The 10,000-nt window shown below is 50.3% G+C and overlaps 3 protein-coding genes across 3 annotated transcripts in view; 2 read left to right on the top strand and 1 right to left on the bottom strand.

Moving 5' to 3' along the window:
- GUITHDRAFT_120990 (hypothetical protein) overlaps positions 1 to 2,718 on the bottom strand; it is a gene marked incomplete at both ends in the record, with an annotated part of 2,728 nt that extends 10 nt beyond the window's left edge. The window contains 15 exons of the mRNA XM_005819761.1: positions 1 to 32; positions 93 to 139; positions 189 to 250; positions 298 to 347; positions 396 to 443; positions 490 to 537; positions 769 to 813; positions 878 to 946; positions 1,094 to 1,177; positions 1,232 to 1,285; positions 1,351 to 1,425; positions 1,967 to 2,008; positions 2,233 to 2,259; positions 2,313 to 2,372; positions 2,434 to 2,718. The exon at positions 1 to 32 is cut by the window's left edge and continues 10 nt beyond it. Coding sequence (XP_005819818.1) covers positions 1 to 32; positions 93 to 139; positions 189 to 250; positions 298 to 347; positions 396 to 443; positions 490 to 537; positions 769 to 813; positions 878 to 946; positions 1,094 to 1,177; positions 1,232 to 1,285; positions 1,351 to 1,425; positions 1,967 to 2,008; positions 2,233 to 2,259; positions 2,313 to 2,372; positions 2,434 to 2,718 — 1,028 coding nt within the window. The remainder of the gene's footprint in view (positions 33 to 92; positions 140 to 188; positions 251 to 297; positions 348 to 395; positions 444 to 489; positions 538 to 768; positions 814 to 877; positions 947 to 1,093; positions 1,178 to 1,231; positions 1,286 to 1,350; positions 1,426 to 1,966; positions 2,009 to 2,232; positions 2,260 to 2,312; positions 2,373 to 2,433) is intronic.
- A 1,784-nt stretch (positions 2,719 to 4,502) lies between these two features.
- GUITHDRAFT_120989 (hypothetical protein) lies at positions 4,503 to 5,171 on the top strand (the record flags this gene model as incomplete). Its single annotated transcript, XM_005819760.1, has 1 exon — positions 4,503 to 5,171. One exon carries the CDS (start codon positions 4,503 to 4,505, stop codon positions 5,169 to 5,171), a length of 669 nt encoding a protein of 222 aa, XP_005819817.1.
- A 2,228-nt stretch (positions 5,172 to 7,399) lies between these two features.
- Positions 7,400 to 9,930, top strand: GUITHDRAFT_120987 (hypothetical protein; the record flags this gene model as incomplete). The annotated part of the gene is made up of 13 exons (XM_005819759.1): positions 7,400 to 7,421; positions 7,667 to 7,754; positions 7,878 to 8,054; positions 8,107 to 8,216; positions 8,445 to 8,501; positions 8,690 to 8,739; positions 8,798 to 8,863; positions 8,909 to 8,953; positions 9,011 to 9,052; positions 9,112 to 9,176; positions 9,358 to 9,423; positions 9,478 to 9,664; positions 9,835 to 9,930. The coding sequence occupies 13 exons, from the start codon at positions 7,400 to 7,402 to the stop codon at positions 9,928 to 9,930; spliced, it is 1,071 nt and encodes a 356-aa protein (XP_005819816.1).
- Positions 9,931 to 10,000: the final 70 nt, after the last annotated feature.

The raw sequence follows: 10,000 nt of genomic DNA, 5'->3' as shown, positions 1-10,000 counted from the left end.
AATTTGAGCCTATCCATCATGTCAATATCATTCTTTCAATCATCATCATCGTCGTCATCATCGTCATCATCATCTATATGAATTGGTTTTACCTGTGTCATCTTCATTTCCATGTTCAGCTCGTTGTATCTGATCAACGCTACAGCATAACATGTGACAAAACATTTGTCATTGAACACATCAAATACTTTTTCTTGTCTCCTCAACTTGCATCTGTTTCAACCCCATCTCATTGTTCAATTGCTGCTTTCTGCACAAAGATCAATCACTTTTCATGAATGCGCAGCTGTCGCAAACGTTTGTAGCAATTGTTCTTGCATTATCTTCGCTTCTTCGACGTCGACAATCTTCAATCGTGTCAAGGTTTCATTTCTCATCTCATGTCAATCATCAACCATTCTATTTGTCTTTGACATAATCTCTATCTTGTTTGCTTCTCGCTCCTGCAAACATCATAAACACTTTATCAAACAACATGGACAGTTTCACCTTCATCGTCATATTTGCATCATGAAGCTCTTCGTGGAGGCGAACTATCTGATTGACCCATCGTGTCATGTGATGGTACAACAACTCTCCAAATCCCTTCTTCAAACACAACCAGAAATTTTCAAACTACAGGGGCACATTGTAATTTTTCAGGTCGAGGTTCAACAGTCTCCCATGAATTAATCATTTTCTTCATCAACAATAAAGATAAACCATCACTTTCTGATCAACAACACAAAAAACATAGTCGTTGTTACAAACATGGTTTGAACAGCAAACCTGATCCTCGGCAACCGCATGCAGTTTCTTGACCCATGAATGCTCCTGTTTCACTTGTTTCAACTTGCGTGATGAAACAGAGGCATCGTTCTAACACAACAACAAATACCTCGAGCAGCTCTTGATAGCGCAATGCAAGATCGGCAGTTGATTTTTGCTGCTCGTTCTTGGTTATTTCCTGCGGAACCAAAAGATCAAAAAAACAAACCAACAACAAACAAGAAACGTGAGGAGAAACGCTACATGGGAGAAATGATATCATATCAAGGATGAGACTAGTGTGTAATTTGTTTGCTACAAATCTTGTCGATGATGATTTGTGCACCTGTGACATAAACTTCTTGGATAACTCCTGGCAATATTCTTCTCTTCTGGTCGCATCTTTCTTCATTGATTCAATCTCTTTTGTCTGCATTGATAGTCACAAGTGAGCTTCAAGTCATTTCCAAGTGATCATCGCTACCAGTTTGTCGACTTTGTAGCTCTTTGCTTGGATCTCAGCAAACATGCCCGTAACCTGCACTTTTATTATCCGGCAAGTTCAGACATGCAAAACAGCAAGGCTGTAAACAAACAACTGACAGTCTTTTCCAATTCTTCAATCTTGTCTTCGAAAGCACTTCGTTCTATCAGCCATCTTTGCTCGTGATACGGCACCTGGAAACAATTTTTTTGAGATCAGATCGAAAGATTGATTGTAACATCCGAAAAAGCATGACAGAGCAAGAGCAAGGTAGAATTGAGAATACAACTTTACGGTACACAATACGACAAGACAACACAAGTCAATACACGACAAGAAACCTGTAGGTCAAGAAAAGAAAAGGCCACTGTAAACAGGACAGGACAAGACAAGACAGGTCAAGACAAGACAAAGACATGATATTTGACAGCTAAATATTAAAATAAATCAAGAATCGCCACAAGAATTTCGCTCATCAAAAGCCTCTCAAATATTCATTTGACAACCTTGGCAACGTGAAGTTGATCTTTCATCTCACTTATTTCAACCTCCTTGATCTTCAGCTGGTCGAGGAAACGTCTTACTCGATTCAGACGTTCACTCCTGAGTCTAATCTTACCTCGTCTGAAAGATTTTGAATCCTCTTGTGAAGTTGAAGCTATTGTTTGCGATGAATGTCAAGAATGACATCATTGCCGTTGAACGATAGAAATCGTCAGGAACTCTGGTACATACCGTTGTCGATTCATCCAAGTGGTGATTTTGAGACTTGGATTTCTGTACGCAGCGGCGTTAGGAAAATACATGAGGGAGAATCCTGTCAAACATTCTTGCTTGCCATCTGTGAGAATAGCCATCATGGAATGGAACAAGAGGAGGAGCAGGAGCAGGAGCAGGAGCAGGAGCAGGAGCAGGAGCAGGAGCAGGAGCAGGAGAAGCAGGAGCAGGAGATAAAACTCAACATGGGAAGAAGATGAATATGAACTGAAGAAGATCAAAACCTGTCTTGTCGTCTCAGTCTGCAGCCTCTGTACAAGTCAAGGTTCAAAACATCAAGAACACGACTATTTCTCTGACTGACCTTCATCGTCTTCTCAACCTCGTCAACTCGCAGCTGAACCTTTTCTACTATCCCATCCACCTGCAAGAACACAAACAAACAGTCAGCTGCAACTGTTGATACATCCATCATCGCTTACAACCTGCTTCGCCCCATATCTTGCCTGCGCCAGCTCCCGCTCTCTCCTCTCCTCTCTCTCTTCGCACTCCCTCATCCTCTCGTGCAGTGCTTCACTCTCTTCTACTAGCTCTCCTACCGTCAGGAACCTGTCCATGAACATGACTGTTTCCTCGTACACGTCCCTCCTGCTCGCTCCCCGTCCTCCCTGCTGCTTTAGCGCTGTTTTCAGCTCATGATTCTGACGTCTCAGCAGTTTGCTCTCATTTCCCAGCAGGAACGCAGCCTTCTCTGCCGCCTCGCCTGCCATCGGCCATGTCACTCATGATGAGGTTAGGAGGAAGGAGGAGAAAAGGTGTGGTGGAGGAGGCAGGTTTCCAGAGTTTTTGCTCATGGTAGCAGTGGAGAAGAAAACGAGAGGGAGGAGGAGGAGGAGGAGGAGGAGGAGGAGGAGCAGGAGCAGGAAGAGCAGGAGCAGGAGCAGGAGCAGGAGCAGGAGGAACGAAGAACGAGGAACGAGGAAGGAGGGAAGAAGGAGACAGGAGAGGAAGGAGCAGGAGGGGTCAGGCCAACACCCCTCCTCTTCTCACTCTTCTCCTCTCTCAAGGAGGGTCGTCCTCCGCCTTGACAGCAAAGATCAACGACTCGAGGCTGCGATTTACCCCCTGCGCCTCAGCTGCGTCCTGCGTCAGTCGCAACCTGATCTCCAGCGCGGCGATCCGCTCTTGCGGACTCCCTCCCTCCATGTTCTCCGCTGCTCCCTGTTGCTGCCCCGCTGCTGTCCTCGGTACCCCCGATACTTGCTGCATGGCAGGAAGATAAGATGTCAAGTGAGAGGCCAGTCAATGTCAAGTTTCTTTTTCTCCTCCCTGGATCAGCACGCTTACGCTTGTCCATTCCACTCCTTGATATCTTTCCTCTTGCCGTCCTTCTTTCTTCTCGTCATCTCCTCCTGCTCCTGCTCCTCCTGCTCCTCCTCCTGCTCCTCCTGCTCCTCCTCTTGCTCCTGCTCCTCCTCCTGCTCCTCCCCCTCTTCCTTCCTCGTCCCCCTCCCCCCCCTCCTCCTCCTCCTCCTCCCTCTCATTCGCTCCTCACCAGTCAAACTTGATTGTCCGTTTCAGTCACTGACAGAGGGTACAGAGGGGTGGGTCCTTTTGAAGGAGGAGAGAGTGGGTGGGGGTGGTAGTTCTAAAGGATCGATGCAGGCGGAGGAAGTGTTCAGAAGGGAGAGGAGGAGGTGGTGGTGGAGGAGGAGGAGGAGGAGGAGGAGGAGATGAGTAGGAGGGGGAAGAGGAGGAAGAGGGGGAAGAGGAGGAAGAGGAGGAAGAGGAGGAAGAGGAGGAAGAGGAAGGTGATCAGGAGGAGGACGACGAGGAGGACGAGGAGGATCAGGAGGATCAAGAGAATCAGAAGGATCCGGATAATTGGAGGAAGAGGAGGAACGGAAATCGGATGGAGTGGGAGGAGATCGAAGTAGGAATGGACGCAGAGAGCTAGGATGAGTAGAGCAGGTCAAGGATACAAGGTAGGAAACATGAACATGGAACTAGGAGAACAGCACTCGTCGATCAAGTGGCAAAAGGTACATGTTCAAAACACGAAGGAAAGCAGTAGGTCTTCGGCGAGGAAAAGGAACGGAAGCAGAAGAGGGAAGAGCAGGAACAGGGGAACAGGGGAACAGGAACACGGACAGGAACAGGTGTAGGAGTAGCACAAGGGGCAGCAGCAGCAGCAGGAGAAATAATGCATTTGAGCATCACGAGATCAGAAGAGTGGTAAATCATGCTGGCAATTAGTGGATGCTCAAAGTACAATCTACGTAATCAGTGAAATGGCTGCGTTCCTCTCTCTTCGAACTCGGTTGGCATTCGACGTACTCACAAGAGTTCCTTTTCAGATCTACACGATCCTTCATCCGTGAAGTACCTCCACCATCATCGCAGTTTCAAGACGCTTCCGATGAAACGCGCTCTCCTACTCGCTCTTGTTGTGCTCTATGCTGGAGACGTGGCCTCTTTCCAACATCCTGCGACTCTCTTGCGAGAATGCAAGGGAGCGCACCGAGCTCGCTCAGCTCTGCCTGGCAGGACCAGGATGAGTCTAAGCGAGCAAGAGGGCGAGCAGGTTGGGAGGAGGAGCGTCCTTTCCCTCCTCTCCACACTAGGCGCTGCTCAGCTAGTCTCCTCCTTCTCCAAGGATGCGGTGGCAGCAGAGGCGGCGGATGGGAACGACGGGGTTTGTCAGAGTATGCTAGGATGCAACCAGCCCAAGAACCTACCTCCTCCCAAGAGAGTGTACAGGGACATCTTCGAGGAGGAGAGAGAGCTTGCTCGTCAGAGGGAGGCGGAGGCGGAGGCGGCAAGAGCGGAGCAGAGGAAGAAGCAGATGCTCGCGCTGAAGAATCAAACTGAGGTCCTGATCTCGGGGAGGAAGACGTTGGAGAAGGACATGCAGGAGGCTTTCAAGCAGCTTGACGGTCAGGCCGACGACTTCTCGGCATGGGACGACGTGAGGAGGATGGCAAGGCTGTACGATACGGCTCTTCGAAAGGATGGAATGAACTTGCTGATAGATAAAATCAAGAAGGCGAAGCTCCAAGTTGACAAGTCAAAGGCCGACGACAACGCCAACAAGTTCAACAAGGCTCTTCAGAACCTGGACAAGGCGGCGAAGAAGAGAAATATGGAGGAAGTGAGGGGATACTTGAACGAAGCCCTTAGTGCCTTCGATGGTTGGACTGCGCTGCTGCCGGATTTCTCGTGATCGCCGCTTTCAAGTTTGGTAATCGATATGTATTAAACGAGCAGGGCAGAAATAATCCAAACAGCTCTGCGTACAAGAAAACATGTCCATGCTGAAAGAGCATGTCAACATGTGAGTATAGAAAAAATCGTAAAGACATCGTCGAACTCCGTGTGCAATCTGTTCAAGAGAGAAGAGCGTCGTTGGAACACGCAACTGACAACCTTCAGCACTGTCATTCTGCTGCACAATGAAGTGACTACACGACGTGGGTAGCGCATGCCCGGTGGGAATACCCGTCCCATTTGACATGATAAAGAGGGGAAGCGGCATTGGAAGACGATAGCGAAAATTTGAACAAAATCTTGGTCTTGCCTTGCATGCAAAGAGAGAGAGAGAAAGAGCACACCAAACAAGCTGCGCCATCAAGCGAGTTAACCCAACTTGGGGAAAGCTGAGTCATCACTGATGTTGATCTCGACCGACGGCCCAGTCCTCCGTCCCCCTCCTCCTCCTCCTCCTCCTCCCCCTCTGGCCCCTCCGCGATCTCCACCGCCTCGGCGTCCTCCTCTTGTGTTCCTGTCGCGTCCCTGGGAGCCTCCCTGCGGCTTCCTCTCGCTCTCGCCGGAGGCGATCTGAAAGTTGAGATCGGTCAAGACTTCGACCTTGCCCTGCCTTCCGCTCTTCTTGGCCTTGTGGCCCTTGTTGGAGTCATGAGCAAGCGCATTGAGCTCGTCCTCCTCCTCCTTGTCGAGAACCTTCAGTCCCTTCATGTCGATCTCCTCCACCTTGCGAACATTCAGCGCCTCCTTGCTGGCGTTCTCCTCTTGCTTCTGCTTGAGGTACTCGGTCAAGGTCATCTTGGCCTCCTCCCTCTTCCTCTCCTCCTCCTCCTCCGCGGCGGCGGCGGCGGCGGCAGCCTTTTCTTCCTCGGTGAGCTCCCGTGCTGGCTCCTCGTTCTGGTGTCCACCGCGGCGACCGTTTCCTCCTCTCGCTCCAGTTCCCCGTCCTCTTCCTCCTCTGTCACGATCACGACGGGGGCGTCTCTCGCCGTCACCCTTGTCTTGCTTGTTCTGACCGTTCCTTCCACCTCCTTCTCCTCTCTGGCCCCTGCCTTCGGATCTTCCTCCTTCCTCCTTCCCCGCTGGCTTCTTGCCCTGCGAGTTCCCTCCCGACCTCTCTCCGTCCTTCTTCACCTGGCCTTCAGCGGGAGCATCGGGCTTCTTGGCCTGGACAGGAGGCTTCTTCTGATCGGCGGAGAGAGCGGGTTTGGGAACCTGCATCTTCCCTCCCTCCTCCTCCTCTCCTTCGTCATTGAGCAGCGCGAACGGGTTGCTCGTCGCCATGGCCGCCACACGAGCGCCTTGGCTCTCCTCTTTCCCGAGGGGGGATTGGAAAGGTGGGTGCCACCAACATCGAGGGGCCCACCCTCTTTCCATTGAGAACTACGGATATGATTGTGAGTAATATATTTTGTCAAATATGACTAAAATTGATAGTTTATAACCATCCTTGTATTTTAAATAAATAGTTTCATGAAAAAGACACCTTCCATATATCATATATTTAATTTGCTGTCTTTTTGAACTCAGATGGTATCATTACCACTCCTTGACTTGAAGTCAAATTATACCCCTGTCGATAATTTCTTCTCAACCAAATAGCACGCTCCCCCAGTCGCTTCTCTGCCAACAACCACCACCCCCCTGTGGTCAAGTACATTGATGGGGTACTTTTGGGTCATGGATGGGGTAGGGGTACCAAAAAGAATCAGAGCTAAAAGTAGGGTATCTTCTAGTAAAGAAGAGGGGTGGGGGTACCTCGCGCCATACTGCAGTTCTAAAACGGGGGGTCCAGGATGCAAAATGAAGGGGTGGGGGTACAAAAATATATCATGTGTAGGGGTGGGGTAATATGAAAAGTGAAGGTGATCGGCGATATATGGTGGGGGTAGGGGTATAGTGAAATGAAGGGGTAGGCTACAAAGAGGTGGGGTACTGAGGAGGGATAAGGCGGGGTACTTGAAGGAAAGTACTGGGGTAGTACAAATTGGGGAGACTGGAGGGGTGGATGTAATACTTTTTAAAAAAAGGGTGGACGTTACTTTAAAAGACGAGGTTTTAAAAAGTGTGAAAGTACCGGGTAGTAGATACATAAAGTAGGGGTACTGTTGTATCAGGGGTGGTAATTTGAGTGAATGGTCGGGTAATTGGGTCGAGTTGAGTAAAAGTTCAGGGATCCGAGTGCACATGCAGAAGACTTTGGCGATAGGTAAGAGGAGGGAGGAGGGAGCAGGGAGGAGGGAGGAGGGAGGAGGGAGCAGGGAGCAGGGAGCAGGGAGCAGGGAGCAGGGAGCAGGGAGCAGGGAGCAGGGAGGACAGGGAGCAAGGGGGGACGGAGCAGGGAGAAGGGAGCAAGGGGGACGGAGCAGGGAGCAGGGGGCAATGGGGGACGGAGCAGGGGGCAGGGGGCAGGGGGGAGGGAGAGGGTACGTTATAGCTGAGGTGATTGTACAGGAACAGCGTTCCTCGCTGGTTTCCTCACGTACAAAGTTTGGAAGAGCCTGGAAGCGAATCGAGAGGAAGAGGAGAGGGAGAAAGAACGGTTCTCTGCATCTGCCCCACCGAGCCATCTTGTTGTGGAAGCAGCTTCATCATTGGATCATGCAAACGTTGCCAGCAGGTGATGTTGCTGGAGGAGTTTGTACGGTGGATGACGAGATGTCAGGTCGAGCGAAGCTGAGGTTATGGGAATGGACAGTTCACGAGGAGGTTGGGGAAGCATCCAAAAATGTGGCACATCGAGGGTCGCATCGGCGGGCAATGCTAAGTTTGAGAGCTCGGTGGAGAGGTTGTGGGAGCATGCGGGAGATGCAACGAGGGCGTGGAGTGAGACGTTCGAGAGGTTTGCCCGCCTGCTCTTGTGGACGTGGAGGCTGAAGAAAATTTTTCGACAGGGGGGTGAGGAGAGCAGTGGAGATATCTGAGATGACGAGGATAGAGCCGAGGGACGATGAGCACGACGACGACGTTGAGTTTTTGGCTCCGTTTGACCAGGAGCAGCTCGGTAAGCTTCGTTGCTCGCTTGTCCTCTACCCTCCTTGTCCTCTTGCTCGCTTGTCCTCTACCCTCCTTGTCCTCTACCCTCCTTATCCTCTACCCTCCTTGTCCTCTACCCTCCTTGTCCTCTACCTCCTTGTCCTCTACCCTCCTTGTCCTCTACCCTCCTTGTCCTCTACCCTCCTTGTCCTCTACCCTCCTTGTCCTGATGCTGTCTCTTGACTTTCGTGCCCAGCCAACGGAGTTTGGAAAGTAGAGGACGGGGATTACTACACGAGCGCGGGGGGAAGAGGTAGGAGTGAAGACGCTGCTGAAGAGAGTTGTAGAGAGGGAAGGTGGAGCAACATTCAATGATGTCATTACCTAAAAGTTTGAGATCATGACTCGTGACTGACAAAAGCTTGTTGAGAATGTGCAAGTAGTATATGAGTGTTGAGATTTGTTTCCCGGGAGCCATGTTGATGTCTCTATGTTCTACAGAGGTCTCCATGGAGGAGATGAAAAGAATCCTTCTCAAGGACAACAGGCCTGTAAGTTTGAAATTTCTCTGTGTGATTTCAAGGGATGACGTGAATTCTTATTGTTCAGGTGACGGAGTTTTGGAAGAACAGATACGAGACAGAAGCGAGGAGATGCTGGGATGTTTTTTACAAGGTGAACGAGATTTTGACATGATAAAGATGGCTAAAGCAATTCAAGGTAAATGAGAACAGATTCTTCAAGGATAGACATTACCTCGACAAGGTGAAGATTGTTGTGCCATCACCGACGGTCTTGTTACAATTGATTCAAGCACAACAGGAATGGAATTGTTTGAGAGATGCTAAGTTGAAAATCATCGAAGTGAGCTGAATCTGAGAGATGAGCGATTGTGTTGTTGTGTTGCTGAGAACATCTCTCAGGTCGGATGTGGAGTTGGGAACACGATCCTCCCCTTGTTGGAAGTGAATCCGACAGCTCAAATATGGTATGCCCTCCTCCTCCTCCTCCTCCTCCTCCTCCTCCTCCTCCTCCTCTCCTCCTCCTCCTCTCCTCCTCCTCCTCCTTGTTATCATCACCATTACTGTCACCTTCCCCTCCACCTGCACCTCCCCGACCATCACCGCCAACAGCACTGTCATCGCTACAGTGCTGACTGGATGCAACAGGGGTTGCGATTTCTCAGAGAATGCGATTAGCATTCTTCAGACATCGGAAGGCTACGACAAATCGCGGTAATGAGTAGTGTTTAGAGCTGAGCGTTCAAACTGATTATTTTCGGCTGCAAGGTGTACAAGTTTTGTCAATGACATCACCAAAGATGCTCTTTTGGAACATGTGAGTCAAGTTCAAGTCCATGTGACTTACGAGAGGTTGATGGGGAGCATGATGGTGCGAGTGGTGGTTGTGGACGAGGGCGAGGAGGATGAAGTGGAGGATGGGGAGGAGAGGGGGGGAGACGAGGAGGAGGAGAAGGTATGGTAGTTCGGGGGGGCAGGAGTGAAGAGGGAACAGAATGGAGAGAAAGAAGACATAGAGCAGCCAGGAAGAGGAGAGAGGAAGGCAACGAAGGACGAAGAAGAGGTAGAGGAAGGAGGCAGTGGAGGAGGAGGAAGATGCTGCTGTAATGACGATGCTCATGTCAGGTAGAAGCTGCAAGCATGGACCTCTGCCTAATGATCTTCGTGCTTTCAGCAATCTCACCGGAGAAGATGGTAAGGGGAGAGCAGGAGCAGAAGTGAGAGAGAAGGGAGGAGGAGACGATGGAGGAGGAGGAGGAGGAGGAGGAGGAGGAGGAGGAGGAGATGTTGA

This window comes from Guillardia theta, assembly GCF_000315625.1.
Source record: "Guillardia theta CCMP2712 unplaced genomic scaffold GUITHscaffold_207, whole genome shotgun sequence".
NCBI lineage: Eukaryota > Cryptophyceae > Pyrenomonadales > Geminigeraceae > Guillardia > Guillardia theta.
Note: the sequence above shows the minus strand (reverse complement) of the source record. Positions and strands in the feature narration are given on the sequence as shown.